The sequence below is a fragment of the Rhamphochromis sp. 'chilingali' genome (assembly GCF_963969265.1).
Source record: "Rhamphochromis sp. 'chilingali' genome assembly, chromosome: 12".
Lineage (NCBI taxonomy): Eukaryota > Metazoa > Chordata > Actinopteri > Cichliformes > Cichlidae > Rhamphochromis > Rhamphochromis sp. 'chilingali'.
The window spans coordinates 11,784,522-11,808,398 of NC_137939.1; the positions used below are offsets into that span (position 1 = coordinate 11,784,522).

General features: G+C 40.5%; 1 protein-coding gene across 2 annotated transcripts in view; it reads left to right on the forward strand.

Moving 5' to 3' along the window:
* The first annotated feature begins 4,067 nt into the window (after positions 1 to 4,067).
* mtor (mechanistic target of rapamycin kinase) overlaps positions 4,068 to 23,877 on the forward strand; it is a 78,574-nt gene continuing 58,764 nt past the window's right edge. Inside the window, exons 1-21 of one of the 2 annotated variants that reach the window (XM_080900119.1) lie at positions 4,068 to 4,219; positions 4,667 to 4,809; positions 5,092 to 5,200; positions 5,315 to 5,547; positions 7,047 to 7,247; positions 7,360 to 7,494; positions 7,569 to 7,844; positions 8,395 to 8,503; positions 8,766 to 8,949; positions 9,162 to 9,290; positions 9,403 to 9,647; positions 10,798 to 11,007; positions 11,184 to 11,389; positions 11,791 to 11,913; positions 12,118 to 12,201; positions 12,923 to 13,015; positions 13,106 to 13,240; positions 13,769 to 13,898; positions 17,053 to 17,303; positions 17,424 to 17,510; positions 19,137 to 19,304. In XM_080900119.1, coding sequence (XP_080756245.1) covers positions 4,681 to 4,809; positions 5,092 to 5,200; positions 5,315 to 5,547; positions 7,047 to 7,247; positions 7,360 to 7,494; positions 7,569 to 7,844; positions 8,395 to 8,503; positions 8,766 to 8,949; positions 9,162 to 9,290; positions 9,403 to 9,647; positions 10,798 to 11,007; positions 11,184 to 11,389; positions 11,791 to 11,913; positions 12,118 to 12,201; positions 12,923 to 13,015; positions 13,106 to 13,240; positions 13,769 to 13,898; positions 17,053 to 17,303; positions 17,424 to 17,510; positions 19,137 to 19,304 — 3,237 coding nt within the window. In that variant the 5' untranslated portion in view covers positions 4,068 to 4,219; positions 4,667 to 4,680. Of the gene's footprint in view, positions 4,250 to 4,666; positions 4,810 to 5,091; positions 5,201 to 5,314; positions 5,548 to 7,046; positions 7,248 to 7,359; positions 7,495 to 7,568; positions 7,845 to 8,394; positions 8,504 to 8,765; positions 8,950 to 9,161; positions 9,291 to 9,402; positions 9,648 to 10,797; positions 11,008 to 11,183; positions 11,390 to 11,790; positions 11,914 to 12,117; positions 12,202 to 12,922; positions 13,016 to 13,105; positions 13,241 to 13,768; positions 13,899 to 17,052; positions 17,304 to 17,423; positions 17,511 to 19,136; positions 19,305 to 23,877 lie in introns of both variants that reach the window. The other variant, XM_080900118.1, reaches the window with a different exon arrangement.

The window sequence follows — 23,877 nt, forward strand, 5'->3', positions numbered from 1 at the left end:
AATAAGTCATGTCACACATACCTACTGTATTGACTACTTAGGGCGGATTTTATCTGGGACATCTCCACACAAACTTGATAGACATCAGTACAAAGGTGATATGGCCCTTAGTTGACAAATTCTCTCAAAGTAGGGTCAGTAAACACCAACTTGAAAAAGCGACATGCAAGGCAGTCTAAGTTTCTGCAAGTCATTATGTTTAAAACCAGCTGTAAACTGTTCACTGACCGTGCTGACAGCAGGGCAGCAGTGAATGATCGCAGGTCTGCTTCCATTAGTTTGTTACGGGACCTCTCCATCCATCTGCTCCTGCTCCCGCCCAGCTCCCGCTCATTTATGCAGAGTGGCCACAATTTACAGAAGGCCATTTTGTCTAATGGATACCATTCATTCATTCCGAGTGTGCTCTTTGGCAGGCGCTCACCAGAGTCCATTAGGAAATTAGTCCACTGCGAACGCGGACGCCATTGGAGATGAACGGCAAGATCAAAACCTGTCTGACTCCCGGTGATTGAGTCACTGCCATAGAGCTGATTTTGTATTCTGTGTCTGTCGGCTATACTTCAGTTGCTCGATTGGTAATGACACCATTTTGATGTGAAATTGGCTACTCGGATTCACTATTAGAGAACTGTGCCATCTTCCCTCTGTTTGACATATTGAATCCCACCATAATAAAATGATTGCCAAAGAACAAGACACAGGCCTGTAGTGGATATGATGAGTAATGCCTTTATGTAAACACTAATACTATTTTCAGCCAACGGCACCAGCAAACACTGTTATACCTCCTGATTAAGGACTTTTTGATGTACAGGAACTCAATGTCAAAGAGGATCCTCATTTCCATAAGCTGGTCTTAGGTTTCCCCTGCAATGTGATTCATGGATTAGCAATAGTGTTTGATCTATATGACTTGCCAGGGGAAGGAAACTTGATCAATAGACTGACTCTGTGGGTGTATGTGTAGCTGCCCTTCAGGGAGCTGAGCAGTGTGCCAGAAGACAAACTAAGCACTGTGACAAGAAAGTGCAGCATCATCATGGATTCCTGCTCTGCAGACTCTATTTGATCTAAAATGCCTGTCAGGTTTCATTAGGTAATTGCCCTCTACATTGTCTCTGAGCTACTTTGCACTCCCCCCCCCATCTAATCAGCTTTGCTGATTCACTTCAGAATCATTTAAATCTCCTGCAGTGACTAAATTTAGACTTACCTGTATTCATCAAAAGGACATGAAAGATACTGATCTAAAGATTTAGAGATCTCTAATTCTTTGCTTTCCTAGTAAGAAGTTAAGTCTATCAGCTGTTTGTATTGTTTTTGCTTGACTGCCATATTACGCCATCATAGCTTTGCTGGGCTTTACAGTGCTTTTACACACAATGGGAAGAGCAAAACCCCTATCCCTATGTTGGAAATAATGCTTTGTGGTTACCCAGGTGTCTCCCTCTAACACAGGCATAGTAGGTAGTGAAGGTATCAAAAGATGTGTTGCCCAGGCAGGTGGGTAAGACACAACACATTCAGACCAGGATACACTGTTGGGCTGCAGCCAGGTAGGGGATAAGAGCTGCCTCTAGCATTTAGAACCAGATGTTACCTCATGAATTCTTGTGACTCATACTACACCGCCCAACCACAAAAAAAAAACAAAACCCTGCAACACCCCCCTCCCCCCAGAGAACTTGTGGATACTGCAAAAAGAAAAAGGAAAGAATATGGAGAAGTGGTGGGGGATAAATCATGAAGCATTTTGACAGGGGGAGGGAAGGATGAAGGTGGGAAGGATTAACAGATGGATGGATGGCAGATGAATAAGGTAGGTGGAGGAGCTAGTGCAAAAGCAAGTGCTTTTCCCCCCCCTTCCCCTCCTGACTCTCTCCATCCATCAGTGTAAATGGAATGACAGGCTTCATCGTGGGGGAAATATTTCAAAAGCACGGCTGAGTGAAGAGGCAAAGCAGAAAATAAACAGGACGGATGGCAGACGAATCAAAGCCTTGGACTGATGAAAGCGCACCCAATATCCTGTCTGTCACTTAGCAGAGGAGGCCGGCTGCTTGTTAGGACAAGAGCCTCTGCAGCTGTGAGTGTACATACATTTGCAGCGCTCAAGTGGCTTTATATGTGCGTGTTGAAGTCAAGTGACTGCATGTATGTGTTTTTTTTTAATACCATTTAAGCACCATCTAAAAGTCTTTTTTTTTTCTCTGTCTCACGCACAAGAACTTTTCAGTGAAAGCACATGTTTGACAGAAAGGTGAGTCTTCCAGATTGAATGAGTTGGTGTCACATGGGTGAAATATGTCTGGCCCAGCTAGACCTAAGATAGGGAAGGAGGAGGGCCTTGGGTACAAAAGTAGGAATCCATTCCTCTTTCCTGTGTTGTTATACGCTTCATTTTCTCCACGTAAAGTGCTGTAAGGCTGTAAAAGCTCTCTTTCTGGTTCTCCTCCCTCTGCAAAACCACAAACCCATAGCTGCATTTACACAGCATTTACACATTAACACACACATTTGTATTTGCACCACACATTTGCACATACATGATGCACGCATGCTCACAGAAGTTTTTTCTTTTAAAGCTGTTAAAGAGAAACCTTTCAACTATAGTTGTAATTCTAAATGAAAGGTTGACTGTCAGTAATGACTGAAATTAATTCAGCATTTCAAAATGACAGGATGGTTCACAGTGATATTGACTACTTATCCAGTGCTCTCAGTTCTACTGTTATAATCCATCATAAATTTGTGGGTTTTATAAAATGTGTGTTTTTCTCTGTCATTACACAAACTTGCTACTGCTGTTTTTCTGAACTTGAAAAAAATGTAGGTGTCTCCTTGCATGCCAGGTGTGCAATAGCTGCACACGTGTATGATGAAATACATAAAGTAAAAACTCCAGGCTTAGTCCTTTTTTGTTTTGCAGGAGCAAAAGGATGGTGGGACCTCCTGACACCTCTAAAGGAACACTCTTGGGCCCCAAAACCCCAGGATGGGAACAATGGGCATACAGTACATTGTTTGCTAGTGAGAAATTATCTCCTATTATGATCTCATGGGGAGAAAGACAGTAGCTGTGGTTCATTTTGATTAGGAAAATTCATTTGACATTTAGGCTCCAATTTCCTACAAGTGGGAAATAAGAAGGTACTCGCTTAATTGGTGTGCTGCACTATGGTAAATGTCACCGCTCATGCAGAACTACGTAGAGCCAGATATGTTTCTATAATACTGCAAGGTGTCTGTATGCCTGGTCAATGTCTCCCCCAAGAGGTTGTAAGTTGAACAGCAAAATAAAAAACAGCCACACAGGCTGCTGCATGTAGTGGACGCTTTTCGTACACTTAAATATCTTATTATTATCTGTATTCAAAGTGTGTTTTCATTCATGTCCTGACAAGGAGATCTAAGCTTTATAGTTTGCGTACCTCTTGTTTCTAGACGTTCTGATATGCTTATACTGTATATCTTATTAAATTATCTAAATTCTCAACAGTGTTGGGCTCATTTCCTCCACCAGATCAAAAGCTGAAAACAACAACAACAACAAAAAACAAACAAACAAAAAAACTCCCTGACATGACAAGTATGGAGACAGTTAAGGGAAAATATTCCCTGCTGTTTTAGTATTCAAGAAAAAAAAGAAAGAAAATATAGACTACAGATAGTTCAAACGTATATATATATATGAAGAACAAATGAAAGGCCCCGCCTGAAAGGCTTTGAAAGGCCTCCGTTATGGAGCCATAAATGTTCTTACAAGGCTGCTTTGTACTCATGGTGAACCAAAGCGTACGACTATCATTAATGTTATTAAGTAGCTACCACCATGAGATTATGTCTGCCTGTAGTACACCAGATTAATTACATTAAGTCAGGGGAAGAGCACAAACTATAAGTATAGACTGTAAACTTATAAGTAACATTCGTCCACCATAATTTTAAAAGTATACTGTAGTAAAAATGTTGAGGTAACTAAAGTACTGGGCCTCAAAAAACATTAACATAAAAAGACGACAGGCTCTGGAAACTACACTCAAGGACGTGTGAGTTGCGCTCAGCTCGGCGCAGACTGCGCAACTTGACGCTTGTGAAGTTCCGTGTGTATCGCTAACTCGAGCTAATTCATCACAGATACCTCAGCTAGCCAACCTTGCGCAGTGTTGGCCAGGTAGACGTACAATGAGAGATATTCCGGATAAATCGAATAGCAGTTAAGTGTTCGGCATTGTAATACAAACACGTAAGTGATACAAAGCGACTTTGCCTCCTTGCTATTGGGTTGTCACGGGAAATAGCTTAACATTAGCACTAGCTCGAGCTAATCAAAACAAGCACGAAACACTCATGAGGCTCTGATTTCACCTATTACACTGCAACTACCCGGGCGTCTCCGGTTTTGTATTAGTTGTGTAAAGAAGTCTGATGTATATTTCCTAATAACTAGCAAGCCTTGCAGCTTGTTTTATTAGCTAACCAGGCACGTTAGCTAGCTGGGACCAATGTCAGTTAACAACATTAACCTGGTGTTTTATCAGATTACCGCTTGCATTTCTTCTTTCCATGTGTACTGTTTACCTTGTTGTTGTTTTTGGATACTGGTTGTTTAATAACCCGGAATGTTGCATTGAAACCACATATGTCGCCCTCCCCCATGCAGATTAGGCCGTCCAAATGGTGATCATATCAGGCACAGCCACTGTGCTGCAGCAGTTTGTCAGTGGACTGAAGAGTCGAAATGAAGACACTCGAGCAAAATCTGCCAAAGACCTGCAGCACTATGTGACTACAGAACTCAGAGAGGTAACAGCAATAAGCTATATGTGCATAATTGAAAACTGTAAGTGGAAAACCACTTAGTATACTGGATACTTAATCAAGATTGTTTCCCACTAGTTGGAGAGTTTCACAAGTAGACATGAATCCCCAAATCAGTTCAGTTGTAAATGTATGTAGTGACTTATGAAACAATATTAGGAAGCATTTTCCTCTCCTTTTTCCCCCTCCTTGTCATATCATGGTACAAATTCATGTCATCAATTCCTTCCTTTTTCCATACTTTTTGACACTGGTCTTGTCCCACAGTTAAGCCAAGATGAAGCTACTACGTTCTACGATGAGTTGAACCACCACATATTTGAGCTGGTGTCCAGCTCTGATGTGAATGAAAAGAAAGGAGGGATTCTTGCCATAGGTAAGCATTAATAAAATGTTGTTAAAATTGTTATGTTTTTAAGTGCTGTCAATTTTGGACTTATTTAAGATCTCTTAGTTTCTATCACTATAAAATGATTATTGTTTTCATCAGTGAGTCTAATTGGAGTTGAAGGAGGCAATGCCACCAGGATCAGTCGATTCGCCAACTACCTCCGCAACCTGCTCCCTTCCAGCGACCCCGTGGTGATGGAGATGGCCTCTAAAGCTATGGGCCACCTTTCTATGGCGGGGGACACCTTTACGGCTGAGTATGTGGAGTTTGAAGTGAAGAGAGCCCTGGAGTGGTTGGGAGCCGACAGAAATGAAGGGAGACGCCATGCTGCAGTAAGTCACTAGCAGATAACAGTCACTGTGGTGTTTGCTGTTCAAATAAAACCACATATTGGTGGTGTTTACATTTGCTGGAAATGTGGGCACGTTGGGAGCTGTAATAACTTTATCTATTGCTGTAGTGAAGGCAGTGTTGAAAGTTCCTCTAGTGTGTTTTGGGTTGAAGGCACAAGTACTACTTCATATGCACTCTTATACCCCAAATATCAGCACATTCTTCTTCTGATTTCCTCTTTACCCTGTTCTGTGTGCGTGTGGGTGGGTGTCACCCAGCTGTGGCGTCAGCAAAACCTCCAAGCAGAGAAGCTTGACAAGATGTTGATGCAACCCAGTCACTATGTTTTTATAGAGTACCGACCAGCTTCAAATGGTTATTATTGGCATCACACTCATAGTCCAGAAAAATCCTGAACGCTTCAAAATTAGAAAATGAGAGAATGTGCTTGCCTTTTTCTATGTTTTATTTAGCTTATTATGCAATTACCATTTTCCCATTTCTAGTGGCTGTAGAATATTAAACCTTGTTACTTTCCCCAGAATGTCCACATGATGTTGTTGGGAAATAACTGAAAAAGAGTACGGGGAGATGAAAACCAAGTTGGCAATAAAAAAACCTAAAATTCATAGTTGAGCTGTGCCAAAACGAAAGAAAAAAACAACAAATCCTACAAGCTAAAAAAAATTAAGTGATCAAAATGCACTAAGCAGGAGTAAATGGTCAGAAGAACACACATAGGATTGGTTGTGTGAAGAGATCAGTGATTTCACTCCCAAGTGGAAAGTGTTCCAGCAGTAAAATTGAAAAAGTAAGGAAAAACGGGATCTGTTTAGCTCCTTAGCAAGATGGAGCCATCCATATATCAGTTGGAACACAGCGTGGTCAGTGCTCTGTTTATCTAACGAGTCACAAATAAATTTCAGTGACAGTACAGCTGACAAGATTTACAGTTTTACTATTATTTACATGCACTGTCGCTATCTTGGATTGTGAAGTCGGGGTTGGTGAGGCTGTGCAGACCTTCCAGGGCTTGCAATATCGCCGGTCGGGCGACCAAAATCTATCTCAGCCCCGCCCGTCTGGCTACAGCTGAGTTGGAAGTCCAGCTTCAGAGGGCATTCCAGTTGAAAACACCATTTGGGAAATCTGAAATTTCAATTTGCAGCTTCAAATGGTACGCACCATAGTCACTGCAGTGGAGTCAAATGAAAGGGACAGTACCTAAAACAAGGAGAGAAAGCAGGGCACAACTACACATTTAAACAAGCAATGTAACATAACTACATACAGGACATTCCCAGCTCATAGTTGCTTCAGAATTCAAACGGCGACAGTCAAAATTTTATGTCAAGCTATTTTAGGATCATATGTGGATTTTGTTTTGGTGAACAGATCGTTGAAAAAGAAGATTTCAGGTTTCTCAGGTGTATTTTGGTAAAATAAAAAATGTGGAGCAGTGCACGCCTGCATTACTTTCGTTTGCAATCTCTTCCAGGTTTTGGTGTTGAGGGAGCTGGCTGTGAGTGCACCCACCTTCTTCTTCCAGCAAGTCCAGCCGTTCTTTGACAACATCTTTTACGCAGTATGGGATCCTAAGCAGGCCATCCGAGAAGGTGCTGTGTCTGCCCTGCGAGCCTGTCTCATCCTCACCACTCAGAGAGAGACAAAGGAAATGCAGAAACCACAGTGGTACAAAGTAAGACATGTAACTGTACACCGGCAAATCATGTGTTATTCTAATTAAAGTATTGGAGAGTTTGTTTGTTTTTTAAAGAGGTGACATGAGTGGCTTTTTTTTTCTGTGACAGCAAACCTTTGAAGAGGCAGAAAAAGGCTTTGATGAGACTTTGGCCAAAGAGAAAGGGATGAATCGCGACGACAGGGTCCACGGCGCTCTTCTGATCCTGAATGAGCTGGTTCGCATCAGCAGCATGGAGGGAGAGGTGAGGTCGGATATCAGCTTGGACACATTATCAGTGGTAAAATCCAGTCCGCTCACAGTCTTATTTCCAACCAGCGTATGCGCGAGGAGATGGAGGAGATCACACAGCAGCAGCTGGTCCACGATAAGTACTGCAAGGAACTGATGGGGTTTGGAACAAAGCCCCGCCACATCACACCCTTCACCAGCTTCCAGTCGGTGCAGCCGCAGCAGTCCAACGCCCTCCTGGGCTTGTTGGGCTACAGCACACCTCAAGGCTTCCCCAGCTTTGGGGCCACACCGGTACCTGCCAAGAGCTCTCTGGTGGAGAGTCGCTACTGCCGTGAGTTGATGGAGGAGCGATTTGACCAGGTAGGTTTTAACTACAGACAAAATGCATTGTAAAAGTGTAATTGTATATTAATGTAATGTGAAAATGCCTTGGACTAAAATCCTTGACACTCAAGGACTTTAGCTGCCATGATAAATGCACTGAACAGTGTTTAGACATATAGTTTCGTGCATACTGTTGACTGAGTTTGGAATCAGATGTTAGTGAGGGTGGCCTCTGCATATGCAGCTCCCCTTTGGAAAAAACATGGAAACTATTGTAATTGTTGTCAAATCATGGCTTTCTTCATACATACTGATGTCAAAAGTCATCATTAAGGGTACAGGGGATGTCATCAAATGTTGTCTTTATGGGGGAAAGAGTTAAACGTTTTGCAAAATACGAAAATTTTCACGGTTTTTTTTGACAGTCAGAGTGCTGGTATCAGTCTTTGATGTTTTCTCTATGCACTAACTTGGATAGTGTGTTGGAAAATGTGTTTGTGAGTTTGCTTGAGGTTAGGCAGTTGAAGTCATACCTGTGGTAGTCATCTGACTGAATAATTGAGGAAGCTTTTGTTTAAATATCCAGGTGTGTCGGTGGGTGCTGAAATACAGGACCAGCAAAAATCCTCTGATCCAGATGACCATCCTCAACCTGCTTCCACGCTTGGCTGCCTTCCAGCCGCATACCTTTACAGGTGGGTTTAATTAACATATATGTGATTATCAGTTTGGTGCAAATTTTATGTTAGAACTTGAAACCATGTATTGTTTTCAATCACTATGCACATTTGGTCTATATATGGTTACTATTGCAATGTAAGTAGGTCATGGTTAGTACTTTTCAGGCTACCTTTTGAAATATCACTACCAGGGTTTCTACCGCTTGCTCAAATGAATGTGTTGTAGCTAATAGGAAAAAAAGATTATGTGCCATGTGGATGTTCATTTGCTGTGCAGACCAGTATTTGTCAGACACTATGGGCTACCTGCTGGGCTGCCTGAAGAAGGAGAAGGAGAGGACGGCAGCTTTCCAGGCTTTGGGGCTGCTGGTTGTGGCTGTGAGGACAGAAATCCAGCCGTACCTCTCCAAGATCCTTGAGATCATCAAGGCTGCCCTGCCACCCAAGGACTTTGCACACAAGTCAGTTATTGTTTCTTACAATTTTTAAAAAAATGTATCATTTATTAAATAGTGACATATTACACGTTCCATTACAGTGTCCCTTAAACCTAAAGGCTGAAAAGTCTAAAATTATATTATGGGTAGAATTTGCTCAGTGGTGTTGTGAATTAAAAAAAAAAACATGTTGTTGTCTATGCACAGTTTCATTTACTGATCTTTCATCTGTGCAGGAGGCAGAAGACCATGCAGGTGGATGCTACAGTGTTTACGTGTATTAGCATGCTTTCTAGAGCCATGGGTCCCAGCATCCAGCCAGACATCAAAGAACTGCTTGAGCCTATGCTTGCTGTGGGCCTCAGGTAGGACATCTTCAAAGAACTTTTTTAGCAATTCAGTTTCTGATCTGAATCATGTAATTTTCAAATTAATGCTTGGGTTTGATTGGATCGTTTGTCTGTTGTTCTGGTCTAGTCCTGCACTTACTGCAGTGCTGTACGATCTGAGCCGTCAAATCCCCCAGCTGAAGAAAGATATACAGGATGGTTTGCTGAAGATGCTCTCTTTGGTATTGATGCACAAGCCATTGCGTCACCCTGGCATGCCCAAAGGCCTGGCTCACCAGCTAGCCTCACCAAGCCTCACTAACATTCCAGAGGCTAGTGACGTTGGCAGCATCACCCTGGCCCTGCGAACCCTGGGAAGCTTTGAATTTGAAGGTAAGAACCTGGAAAAAAAACACGTACATCTGTGTGATGGATTCTTTTCCTGCATAAAATTTTAGGTCAGTAGCATGTGTCAAAGTTCAGGACCCAGTGTTTCGCAGCACAGTGTTGCATTGTAATACACAAGCAAGCAAGCAAATGTTTTTTAGTTAGCACTTATAACAGAATTACAAAGTGCTTTACAACAATGGGACTAAAACCAGGGTAGAATTAGAAGAAGCAAAATAGAGCAATGGAATTTAAAGCAATACAAAAATGCAAAAAACGGTGAATCCAAAGGAACAACATGAAAACACAGTGGAATTAGAAATGGTATATAAATTAAAACAACAACAAAAGACAGAGGTTAAGAATTTAAACTTGATACCGAATGGCTGTTGCTCTCCTCACCCAACAATCCTTTGCATTTTGTAGCTAGCCATTTTTTTATTATACTGTTCTAATGGACAAGGGCGCATTGATAAGTTGGGCTTGCTGAAGAAATTATTTAAAGAGTAGTGGCATTACTGTCCTGAATGATCATAAGAAATAAGTGGTGCAGTTTTGCTGTCTATGCACTCTATATCACATGCAGTGAAGTTGAAAATGAAATATGTTTTTAAACTAGGCTTAAACTGTCACTCGTAAGTCATTGGAGCCGCCAGCGGTGACAAAAATGTGGACCAAAAGAAATGATTATGTGAACTGCAGAAATGGCCGGGGCAGTTGTGCTGATGACTGTGCCCATCTTTCAGTGGTCGATATAAATAGCGTCTCTTCAGTCTGTCACCGAGATGACTAGTTTTTTGTTCTCCAGCAGAGAAACTGGGGAGAAAAATGATCAGTCTTTGGTGTCATTCCTCAGCAGACTGCTGGATGGGTTTGCATTTTAGTGCAAAAGCTGGGGTAACATTGGATATTTAGTTAAGTAATTCAGTCTCCACGGAAACAAGCCACCCGACTTCCTTGGTATTGAGTTTTAGAATCCCAAATAGACAAATGAAGAAGAAACGCCATTATAGGATAAATCAAGTCAGTGTTGTTTGTTTTACATAAAATAAGCAACAAAAATGCTGTTATTATCTACCAGGATATTAATGCTACTAAAAAAAATAAAATAAAAGCAGTTGTATTGTGATTATTCTACATGAACGTCTTTCCCCAGGACATTCCCTCACCCAGTTTGTGCGCCACTGTGCTGATCACTTCTTGAACAGCGAACACAAAGAAATCCGAATGGAGGCAGCTCGGACTTGCTCACGCCTGCTTACTCCCTCCATCCACCTGATCAGCGGCCATGTTGTCAGCCAGACCGCTGTGCAGGTTGTTGCAGATGTTCTCAGCAAGCTGCTAGTTGTTGGCATCACTGATCCAGGTAACAAATGCACAGAAAAGGAAAACGGCATTACTATGCAGATTTATTTTGTTTTGTTGCTTTTATGGTGTGAGGCTTCAGAACTGTTAACAGCTACAGTGATCCATTATGGCAGCGTATAAAAAATAAAAGTGATAAAGAAAGCCAGTCTGATTTTTGTCCCTGATTTCCTGTAGATCCAGATATCCGATACTGCGTGCTGGCGTCTCTTGATGAACGCTTTGATGCTCACCTCGCCCAGGCTGAAAACTTGCAGGCGTTGTTTGTTGCTCTGAATGATGAGGTGTTTGAGATCAGAGAGCTGGCAATCTGCACGATCGGACGCCTGAGCAGCATGAACCCTGCCTTTGTTATGCCCTTCCTACGCAAGATGCTCATCCAGGTATGAAAGGCACAGTAATGGCTCAATACGAGTTTTATTTATTGCATTAGACATCATGTTTTGATTTATTTAAACCATTAAATTTGTTCATTAGGATTCCTTAGGTTCATGTGCCAAAGATGGCATGCAAGTATTCAACAGTTTTGCAAACGCTTGGCTTCTACATTCATTATTTTTCTTGTGACGATTACCTGCTTGCGTTTCAGTTGGATACCTTTAGGGGGCAGCAAAGGCCATGATATTATGCTAAGCTGAAAACTCAAAACACACACACCTGTAGTACAAAGTCACAATTGATTTTTGTCTAAACGCCTTTGTGTTTTCCACGACTTAAACTTATTGAATGTATTCCAGATGAAGATGAGTGCATGTGCTGTGCTAACATTATCATTTTTCTGCAGATCTTAACAGAATTGGAGCACAGCGGTGTCGGCAGGAACAAAGAGCAGAGTGCTCGAATGCTTGGTCACCTGGTCTCCAATGCGCCCCGACTTATACGTCCTTATATGGAACCCATCCTCAAGGTACTGCTTTGCAAGTTCTCTGTTGTAATGGTGGATAAGTGTGTATGAATCTAAACCAGACTGAAAGGGGCTTCATGTTCCCAGTAGGCCTATGCTAATAAGTAAAAGCTGAGGTCCATTACATCCTCATTTCCATGGGCCTTCAAATAAGTAATGATTTCAAAGTATATGAGGAAATGACCACATTGCTTTTAATTTTTCTAGGCTCTCATCCTCAAGCTTAAAGACCCAGACCCTAACCCAGGAGTAGTCATTAGTGTCCTTGCAACCATTGGCGAGTTGGCTCAGGTAAGGCTGTTTTTACTCTGTTTGTAATTATAAATCGGCTGTTTACTGCAACTAGATAAATCTTAGCAGAATTTATTGTCCATTGTACACAATTAATTATAAAAAAAACCTCATCTTTAATCTGGGTAGTTTTAATGTAAATCCAAGCTTGTCTTGAGGTTGAAGGTAATTGCAGGCTCTTACCCTTAGATGTTTGCCTTGCTCTACCCTGACCAGGTGCTTGAATGGTCCCCTGAAAGCAGTCAGGGAGTCACAGTTAAAGGGCCTTTGAAGTTCAGACAGAGTGCGGGAGATGCTCAGGGAGACTCAGTGCAGAATGAGACAGAAGCCCAGCTCTTCGGGAACCCAGACAAAGCAAAGATGCATGAGAATGTAGGGAGTACAGATAACAGAAACTAAATGTTACTTTGAAAACAATCTGTCTGCAGCCTGAAAGCACATTTTAAAAAAAATTGTACATTTGGTAAGTGATGGTGGTTCCTAATATACATGGACTTGAGAAATTCACATGGATTCTCTGACAAATAATTTATTTAATAGCTTTAATATTAGCTTCTATTATTTTTCACTGTAGCTTCCTTGAGTTTTGTGCACTTCAGTTTATCTATAAAATGTTACGAGTTCTTATAATAGTGCCCTTTTGGCTTTAGGTGATTCTACAGAAAATGGTTAATTTATAAAATTTCTGTAGTTTTGATTGATTCTTTCTCTGCCCCATCAGGTGAGTGGCCTAGAGATGAGGAAGTGGATGGATGAGCTTTTCCCAATTATTATGGACATGCTGCAGGACTCATCATCACTGGCCAAGCGACAGGTACACAAGGAACAACTTACAAATAAATACAGACGATATACTCTTTTCTTGTTGATGATTAGTTAATGACTGTCTCTGACTTTCCACCAGGTGGCTCTGTGGACACTGGGCCAGCAAGTAGCTAGTACAGGCTATGTGGTGGAGCCCTACCGCAAGTACCCGTCCCTTCTAGAGGTGCTGCTTAACTTCCTCAAGACTGAACAAAACCAGGGCATCAGGAGAGAGGTATGAATAAATGTCATGCCATCTGGGCCGATCACCTTACGTTTCCCTCACCGTAGTAATGGGAACCTCATAGGCCAGCAAGGCTTGAAACCACTTTACAGCATGCATTGAGTTAATGTGTAGATCTCTGTAGAGGCATTGGATTTGGTGAATTACAATGATATGGACATGTAGCATGAAGCAAAGCACCTTTTCCATAAATATATGGACATTTTGATGTGAAAAGTTTGAGTGGAAATTGTCATTGTTTAATTTCTTACATACGACATTGTTAAAAGTGCAGGGAATGCACTTCCCTCACTTTATATGGTGAGAAGCTTCTCAAACCACTCTTACTGTTTGGCTGTAGCACTTTTTGTTAGTGTCCATTTTCCATAAATACTTTGTTTTCTATAGCTTCCTTATATCTTTGAAACTCAGCTAAGGTACCAAATTTGGTGAACTTTTGAGATAGATTATGTAAAATGACCAGGTATATACTCAATTTTGTGTTCCTGTGAGGGACCACTAACTCTGTCTTTCCAACAGGCTATACGTGTTCTGGGGCTTCTTGGAGCCCTGGATCCCTACAAACACAAGGTGAATATCGGCATGATCGACCAGTCCCGAGATGCCTCTGCTGTCAGCCTCTCAGAGTCCAAATCCAGTCAGGACTCGGGTAGGTCTCAGATTACTGTTAATACAGACATTTTTTCTTCACCAAGGGTCACAGTGTGGATTAGATTAACTTTTTATTTGCATTCCTCAGACTTACAGCAGTATTTTCAGTACAACAGCTGGAAAGTCTCTAAATGAGCACGAACCCATTTTCACATCTCACAGTGGAACTTGGGACTGTTGCTGTAATTTTAGTGAGTCTGCATTATGAGCCTGATGAATAATGTTGTCAAGAGTTTGTATATAGACTTGATGTTATTGTAGCTTTGTGCTGCGTTTACTGCATTTATCATAATGTTGTTTGACTCTTCAGTGAGAGTTTAGGGTATTTTCTTCCAGATTGCGCTCTAGTCATTTACTTGTAATCGCAGTTGTTCGTATTGATGAGACATTATGATCTTTATTTGTGGGCTCTCTCTCATTGTTGGTGTTGTGCCCTTTGCGTCACAGCTGGTTGTGTTAGACAACCCCCTTTCTTTCCATCATCACCAACTCTGTGCTCATATGGGATTGTCTGATGGTTGGCTTTTTCTTTCTAATTTTGTAGGATCTTTACCTCACAGTACCAAGTTGATGATGACTTTGAAGTAAAACAGAAAGGCCCCAGTCAGGCACCTTCTTGCTGGGAGGTGACACCATGCAATCATGTGTGCACATAAAATCATCATCTCGATGTAGTTATAGGTCAGTGCTCCAGAAATTGCCGTGAGTTAAATACGCCACGCAGCAGTTTCTCTTGGGTCAGAATGTGATCACTCGAGTGAGGAACCGATTTCATCTTCAGTTTTAGGAATTGCCGAATCTGGCTCCCATAAAAAATAATAATAATAATCATGGATTGCATTTATATAGCGCTTTTCGGGAACCCTCAAAGCGCTTTACAATTCCACTATTCATTCACTCTCACATTCACACACTGGTGGAGGCAAGCTACAGTTGTAGCCACAGCTGCCCTGGGGCCCACATAAAGCCAGTGAAACTGTGTCTTTTGAAAAAACACTGAAGATTATGCTTTACTCATTGGCTGTTTTACATTTAATAAATCTACAAATCATTCGAAATGGAGTGCAGGGAGGAGATATGTCTACGCCGACAAGACAAAACACAATCTTTTAAGGTCTTGCCCTTGCATTTGAAAAGTCAACAGCATCAGCGGCTTTGGGTTTGCCTTTTGTGGGAGTTTTCATTCTTTGGGATCTTATTTCTGGCTGCTGTCTGATCTAAACCCAACTAAAAATCCTTCAGAACAAGAGTCTGCCAGTTTGGAGGGAAATATAAGCACCACAACTGGAGTAGGACTTTTTGAAGTGCTGATATTAAATTTAATGTGACCCACTTTAGACAGATTTCAAGCATCTGTTTAATAGAATATCAGTGATATACGTCACTCTTTTTCTTTACGGGGTGAACGGATTACTGGTGCAGTCTGAATTTGCGTAAACGTATTACCATATCAGCTGAATAACTCAGCATTGCCTGTTAAAAGGCTTTTTGGTCAATATGTTTGTTGTAATAAACAATATGTCCAAAACAGGATTAATGACATTGATCTTAACCCAGTTGACAGATTTTTGAATAACAGTGCTAAACACAATGTGGGTGGATTTTAATATACCCTATGTTATCTGTTAGAAGTAACAAAAGATGTAAAAATGTTTTTCTTGCTCGTAGTGGGTTTTACTTTAAACTCTTGGATTATTTCTCTGAGTATGATAAAACTCTCAGAACACGACTTGGTGGTTGTGCATCATAAACGGTCTGGATATTGTGAATTTCTCTAATAATGCACATCTGTCTTCGGTCACACGCCTCGTGTGTGGAAAATGCAGATCTCCACTCGTCTGATCCAGTCATGTGTCTCAGAATGACCTTGGACAGTATGGTAATGGTTTTACCAGTTTGTTCTCCAGCTAAATAGACTGTGACCAGAACTGGAGGTCGTATATCTGTTGGCGAATTTGATTTGTTAGGGTCACTGTCTGAAACACTAGTATCTCGGACCACTTTTTTTTTTTTTGTAGGGTTCTGGGAGTTGACTGTCTAGTTCCATCTCCTCACCTGACTTTAAATTAGACCAGTCAGATCTTTACAGAACACAACAGTCATAAAGGTGATGAAACGCTTCATGTCCCCTTGGGAGTTGCTATATTTTTTACATGATATTAGGAATAGTTAACAGTTCCTATTCGTCCCATTCACCTGAATTATTACACTACTCTTGCTTCACTTGGCTACACTAATGCCTGTTTGTTTGCCGATAAAATACAGATTGTTATCATTTATCACCATTGTGAATCTTGACTTGGTGAATACTGAAATATTAAAAAAACTAACTTTTAGTCCTCGGCGTCTAAGGGGAGACATTCAAGCAGCTGAAACAGTAGCAAAAGGCTGAATACCACACATTTGTATTCTCAGGTGCCTTGTAAAATTTAATAGCCCCGCAAAGATAAATGGACGACGAGAGCTGCTTTGTATTCCCTATTACAAAAATATTAATGGAACTAATGCACTAATAAAACCCCCAAACCCTGTGATCTTTTATTCTCAGCAACTCTCACACGGCTCCTTGTGCTCTTGGGTCTATTAGGAATGGAAACTGGTACATATTTTACTGGTGATGGCAGTGCCTAGGTGCTGAATGTTACTTTGTTGTGACAAAATTTTGATCATTTTTTGGAAGAACTTTAAGTATTAGGTTTCCTACTGTCTCCAGCAAATCTAAGATCTCATTAAGCTGAATGAGGGGACTTACTAAATGCTGAAGAGATTCCATCTTTTTCTTTTACCTTAATGGTAAAACCTTGACTAAAGCACTAACTAGATCCTGCAGTCACTGCAGTTAATTTGAGCAATTTATTGCATCTGACTGAAAGTTGTACAACAGGCTGAAATCATATTATGTGATTACGACGAAAGAATGTCCTCATCAGATTTACATTTGGCAAATTACTAAATATTTCTAGGGTTTAAGCATGGCCACTCACAACTGTCACATTCATCAACTGCTCCATCAGTATGACTGAAGGAGAGATGGCACAAAACCTGAGAAAGATTCTTGCATTATTATTTTTTAATTTTATAGTTTATATGTTTATATAGTTTATATGACAGCATCATTCAAACTAACCAACCTCACTCTCCTCTTTTTGTAGCTGACTATAGCACCAGTGAAATGCTGGTGAACATGGGTAACCTGCCCCTGGATGAGTTTTACCCTGCTGTGGCAATCGTCACTTTGATGCGCATCCTGAGAGACCCATCACTCTCCAACCACCACACTATGGTAGTCCAGGCGGTCACCTTCATCTTCAAATCTTTGGGCCTAAAGTGCGTCCAGTTCCTGCCTCAGGTCATGCCCACTTTTCTCAATGTCATCCGGGTGTGTGATGCCAGTATCCGAGAGGTAAGCTGTTGTGTGGATTAAGAGGAAAGAGACTGCCTGACAGATTCATTATGGCATTTCTCTTATTTTGTCAGCTGTTCACAAAGCAAATCTTAGACTCTGTCTTCTGTCTTCCTCCAGTTCCTCTTTCAGCAGATGGGAATGGTCGTGTGCTTTGTGAAGATTCACATCCGTCCCTATATGGATGACATCTTCACCCTCATCAGAGTGAGTAACTGTTTCAACCCAATCTCTAAACACTCATTATGCAGCCCTTCTTTATTTTCCTTTGAGTTAGGCTGACAGCTAAGAACTCTTAATTGCACTCAGTTGTGCTTTCTACTTTCCTCATTAGAAGTAATGTGTTTAAGGCCTCTGCATGAAGTCTTGCCCCATGTCACACAGCAGTATGCATTGTGTGTAGTGAGGTACTTAACAAGATTAAAGAAACTGTGAGTCAGAGAAAATAAGAAGTTATGTATATTTAGAGATGTTCTTTTTACTCTTCCTTTTATTATCACTCACTGTTCACCTTCTAACTGTAGCACTGCATGTGGCTCCGATGTACGTTTCCACTCACGTTATTCAAATAATATTTAGGAGAAAAACTGCCGATGACTCATGACGCTCACACTTATCCCATGATGTGGAACAACTGCTAAAGCCATAGCTCCTGCCTGCACTTGCACAAACACAATGTCAAGCACATAATCATTTAAAGAGTCACAAAATATCATATGACTGTCCTTGCGTCGGAATCTTGGTAACACTGTTACCAAAACTTTTGCAATGGCCGCAACTCCACCTGGTGGAAAGTAATTGAGAGAAGTAGACCACTGCGCCTCCAGTCCCTATGAGTTAATAAATGGCAAGTAAAACAAAGAATCTATTCATTTTTGCTCCAGTCCTGCTCTTGCATCCAGATGAGGGGGCTGGAATAGCCATTCAGGACGTACTCTCACTTCCTCTCTAGTTAGCAGCCACAAGCAGGGAAAGCAGGAAGTTGGGGGTTGCTTGAGACCTCTCGTCCCTGACAAAACGCCTTTGCCAAATCTCACAGCTGAAGCCCATTGACTGATTGATATATTGTGTGACTTCAGGTCTTTTCTACTCCAGCTATTAATATTTTTAATGTGCACAGTGGTCAAACCTAGATTTTCCAAAACACTGTCAAAATCCACGCAGAGGCATGATGTAAGTCCCAGCTGACAGGAAACTGTCTCCATTCCTTGCCATCCAGTATTGTGACCCCTGCTTTGTGTCTCTAGCACGTGAACGTTTTGCATTTCCAGAGGGAACACTGATCCAGGCATTTGTCTCCCACTCAGCTTATTGATAAAGCACATTTTGACCTACTTCTGTATAGCTACACAAAAACTTTAGCATTACAATACAGCAATACAATTCCTTTTTCTTTCACACTGTTGCTCCTCCTGTCCCAATTTTTTGGTAATATTTTGCTGTCATTAAATTGCAAAAAGAGCCAACCAAATCAAACACACAGTGGTCTTTGCACTGTGTTCATCTAAATGAGTTATAAAATATTTGACTTGTGTTTTTGTTTTTATTTACATTTTACAAAGCATCAAAACTTCTTTTAGGTGGATGTTTAGTACTGTAGTACAGTATTTCTTTAATTTATGTTGTTATTACATACTATTAGTATTAGAAAGCGTTGGCATTTGATTGTCTAAGAGTAATTTGAATTTCTATAATGTGTGTTTGAATATATTCTCCATTAGGGCTTTATCAGAATGTACAATCTTTTAACTTATGTTGGCTTTGATAATAATGAGCAAAAATGGGTGTCAAGTTAATGTAATGAATACCAACATTTCATTATCTGTGTCTTAGGAATACTGGACACCAAACAACCCCATGCAGAACACCATCATCCTCCTGATTGAGCAGATTGTGGTGGCGCTTGGTGGAGAGTTCAAGCTCTATCTCCCTCAGCTCATTCCACACATGCTACGTGTCTTCATGCATGACAACAGCACCGGGCGCAGTGTTACCATCAAGGTGAGTTCACTGCGGTGCGATTGCAGACGACATGCGATGTCAGTATCTGATTTGCCAGTAATAGACTAAAGCTGTGTAGTTCATTGGGTCTCATATTTTTATGAGCTTACAGTTACTGTGCATACACTGAAGGGTAGCGGAGTGTCCAACAGCTGGAATTAATAACACAGAAGAGAAAAAAGTCAGCTGGAGATAGATTTTCAGTGTTTTTATTTCACAAAAAGCTTTTAATTACTTTTCCAATTCTGCAAAAGTTGTTTAGATTCTGGATCACAAACCAATATATTGTTTTTGCTTTTCTTTGGCATCTTCGAGAACATTTTTCAGGTTTGTGTCTGAAATCATGTGCAGCTTACCGTGCCAGAATTATAGGCCGCGGCATTGCCCATGACTCATAGATGTTTAAAATGTCAGAGCTGTAGTTGAGATTACATTTTGGTACGAGGGATTATGATTTAGTAGTTGGAGCAAGAGAATGTACTGTTTTCTTATGTTAATGTTGCCATGAATGCTTGCTCTGCAGAGTGCAGAGCTGTTGGTGAAATAAAAATTAAATTGAGTACCCTTAATTATAAAAACAGACCAAAATGCCTGCTGTGGTGCCTTGGGCATCGTTATCAGAGAAATGGTGGTTTGTGTACTTGTTAATCCCTCCATTGGAGCTCTGCATTCTCTAACTGGCAGTCCAGAGCTTATTTCCAGCGCTGTCGCTGTCGCTTTCCTTTTTTTCCCCTTTTTTTTTGTTTAAATGAAAGCAGTTTTGTATTCTATCCCAGTTTCATCTACACTCTAAACTACAGGTGATTAGAAAACCTGTAACAGTTTAAGAGACTATTAAGTAGGGCTGGGTATCGTCACTGATTTCTAGAATCGATTCAATCCCGATTCACAAGGTCCCGAATTTATTCGATCCACGATTCGATTTAATTCGATTAGATTCAATTCGATTTGAATCTGGGAACTTTTGACAGTCAGAAATATTATAATTCAGATCAGTACATTTACATATTTTTGTATCTATAAAAAGGAAGCTGACACACGCAAGACTTTATCATTTACTGTCTTAGCTGTTTGGTTGTTGAAATTTTGTGAGATTTCACCAGAGATTCTGGCATTTCGGGCAAAATAAATTTATATTAAAAAAATCGATTCAGGATTTTAATGAATCGATTTTACGTTATCCAAGCCAGAATCGATTTTAATCGATAAATTGATTATAAAAACCCACCCCTACTATTAAGTATTTTGTCATACATATTTTTTTCCGTTTGTAAATGTGGGAATGTGTTCACGAACCTGCTGACCGTCGAATAGAGAGTAAACTGTGGGTGACCCAGATGATCAATAGGATGTATGTATTCTGATTGGTGATTGTTTACTCAAAAATACATATGTAAGAAAAGAAAGTCTACAGTGAAATTGAAAGGCCAACTCACAGAATGCAGACACTGGTAGCTGTATTTGCATATATTTATTTACAATGTCAATTAATCTTTTTGATGCTTACAGGGGGAATAACATTTTTGTGTAAACTGGAAGCTATGATGATGTCAACCAGAGACATTCTCCTGGGAAATCAAATTTGTAGCGCTTCACTGCGTTTCTAACTCAGTATTTGGAGAATATTTCTCCTACCTTAATGTCTGCCATTTTCTCGTCTGCTTAAGAAGCTCAGAAGATTCTGAAAAGTCTCACGTACTCCCTTTACGACTGTTATGTTTTAAGAACTTTTATCTCTATCTTGATCTCATCTTAAGAATGTGAGAGTAAATTCTTAAAAAAACAAAAAAACCTAACGTTTTATCACTACATACTACTATTGGTCTTCTATATCACAATATAATGTTGGTCATACTTATGAAGTATTGCTTTTCTTGTTAATTATATAACAGAGTTGATTAATCCCGCACTTTGCTAAGTGTCTGTTTCACCATTGTGCTCATTATTGTATCAGTTATTAGCAGGCTTTTGATTCCTGAGGATTACTGCTGAGCAGTAACAAATTATTTAATTTTTAGTAACATCATTGTAACATTATTACTTTCTCCTGTAGTGACTTTTGTAATGTCCGAAAGAGCCATTTCTGAAGGCTGTAGTTACTAACGCAGTTCTGGGTAACTTGCCCAGCACAGATGAGGATAAACTTTGTGAGCTTTTTATGTAGAACAGGAAAGTACCCTAATAAATCTCAGTTATAATAAAGCAAAAAGGGTGCTGGAAAGATTTTTTTAATTTAAAAAAGTATGATCATGCTTAGTTTAACTGAAGTAAGTCAAAAGATTTAAAGTTAAACTCTGTAACTGAATAAAATCAGTGGTTAAAGCCAGCTGCTTTATTAAGACTAACTGGTTGATCATGATTAGTTTGGTATTATGCAAGATATTGTGATGTAATTAGTAAACAGAATAATTAAGTAAACTCTTGAGATATCATGCATTTGTTGGAAAGACATTGTATTTGTATTTCTTGTCCCTTTGGACTCCTTGAGAAATGACATTTTCTAAATATTGGTGTTTTTTGTTATAAACAAAAGCGAATAATACATTTTCTTTCAGAAGAAAGAAACTTGAGAAGTGCGTGATTGCACGAGTGGTGTCGTCAGTAATAAAAACCAAATGCCAACCAAAAGCAAAATGGATGTCTAGAGGATAGCGCGCCAGCAACTGATCTATAGGAAACTTTTTTTTGGAGGAGGATTGGCACACCGGGCCAAAGTTTTGCCAGTGCTGCTGATTATCATCAGCCACACTTCCCCTCAAGTGCTTTAAAGAGCAGCCACGCAAACCAGCAGGGAGAACCGTCACAGACAAAGGGCCCTCTTTGGCCCTATTCATTTTTGTGTCTGACACCCTCGCACGCACAATTTGAACCCTGTGTGGAATTACATGCTGAGGGTTCTCTTAACTTGGGGGCAGGGAAGAAATACAGCAGCAGGCTTTGGGATCCCTTCACCTTTCTCCAAATGAATTTCAGCATCTCTGGTGATTTATGCTGCTATCAGATAGGAAAAGAGTGCCACAGTGAAGGAAAGTGTTGTGCAGAATTTATAGCATAAGACAACATGAGAGAAATATTAAGACAGAATAATTATGTTGTTTCACTTATTGTATATTCATAATTATCAAAGCCCTAAAATCTTCATTAATAATACCATTTTAGGGCAGTGCAGAAAGCTTTCTTTCATAGACTCCCTGATACGCATTCATACTCTCAAGGAAACACTAACTAGTAATTTACCATTACATTTCTTGTAATGTTACAAGAAATTGATAATACCTTGGTAATAGCAGTCTGAACAGGCTGTTTGCAGTTTTCTCTTCTTTTAGCGACACACTAACTTTTAGATTTCAGGCTGACGTCTACCAGCAGCTCAAACCATAGAAATGTATAATGATGACCTGGTTAAAAGTTGTGCTCAACACATGCTGTGTCCTTAAAAAAATGGATCTGAAAACATGAAGATATAAGGATCCTGTAAGACAGAATAATGAAAGTTTAGTGTCAAAAATTAGCAATGGCCACAAAAAAACCTCCATTATGAATGTCTCAGTGTAGCATGACCCTGAATCTGTGTTTTGTAATAGATTTCTTTGCGAGTTGCACTGAGTCAAAGTAAAACTTGTCATAAATCTAGTGGAGAAACTATATTAACTAGACTGAAAAGGGCCTGTGTCAGAATGACGAGATGACTTTATTTTGCTAGCATTAGTTTAGGTTTAATAATTTAAGCTCACATCACTTTACACTCATACTGAAAGTACAGGAGCTCAACCTTCAGTTGATTTATTGGGGTGGTGTTTTATGTTTGTGGCTTCCATCAATATCCATCAGGACCTTTTGAGGTCTAAGCCACTTGCTCGTAATACAGCAGTTCAAAGACAGCACGGACCTATAAGTAACACACTCTCCTGTTTCAGCAGCGGCAGCCAGTAGTTGTCAGGGTTTTCCCTCAAACCCTAAATCACGATTTACGGGGAGACCACAAACACAGAATCGTGCGGAGCACAGTCATCTAGTCTTCTCTTCTCTGGTGCTGTTTAGTTTCAAAGTCTGTAGTATAGTATAATTCAGCAGCCCACAATCTGGATTGTCTGTAACTCAGGTCTGTGTCTGGAGCCTGATCTTTAGCGCAGCATGGGGGTCATGAAATGAGGGGAGTGGGAATCAGATTTCCCGCTTGTCTACAGAAGAGGTGAAGAAAAACATACTTCCATCATTTCAAGAAGCCTTCTCCCCTGAGCTCCACCCCCACCCTTCTAGGCTCACACATGCACACAGTTGTACACCTCCAACTCAACTTCCTGCTGTCTCGCCGTGTGCACTTTAGACATGGGGTTGGAGAGTGGGGGGAAAAGCAGAGGCGGTCATGGTATGTATTGGGGGGCTGGGGTATTTTTGATGCTTTCAATAGACGTCATCCTTTAAGACCACCATGTAGCCACCAAGCCTGTGTGCACATGCGCCACACAGCACCATGTTTACTGTTACCTTAAGGCACTGTGAGGCTTTCTCAAAAAATGCCATTTAGTTAATGTTGGAATTTGTATGCAGTAAACATGGCTGTACTCACTAA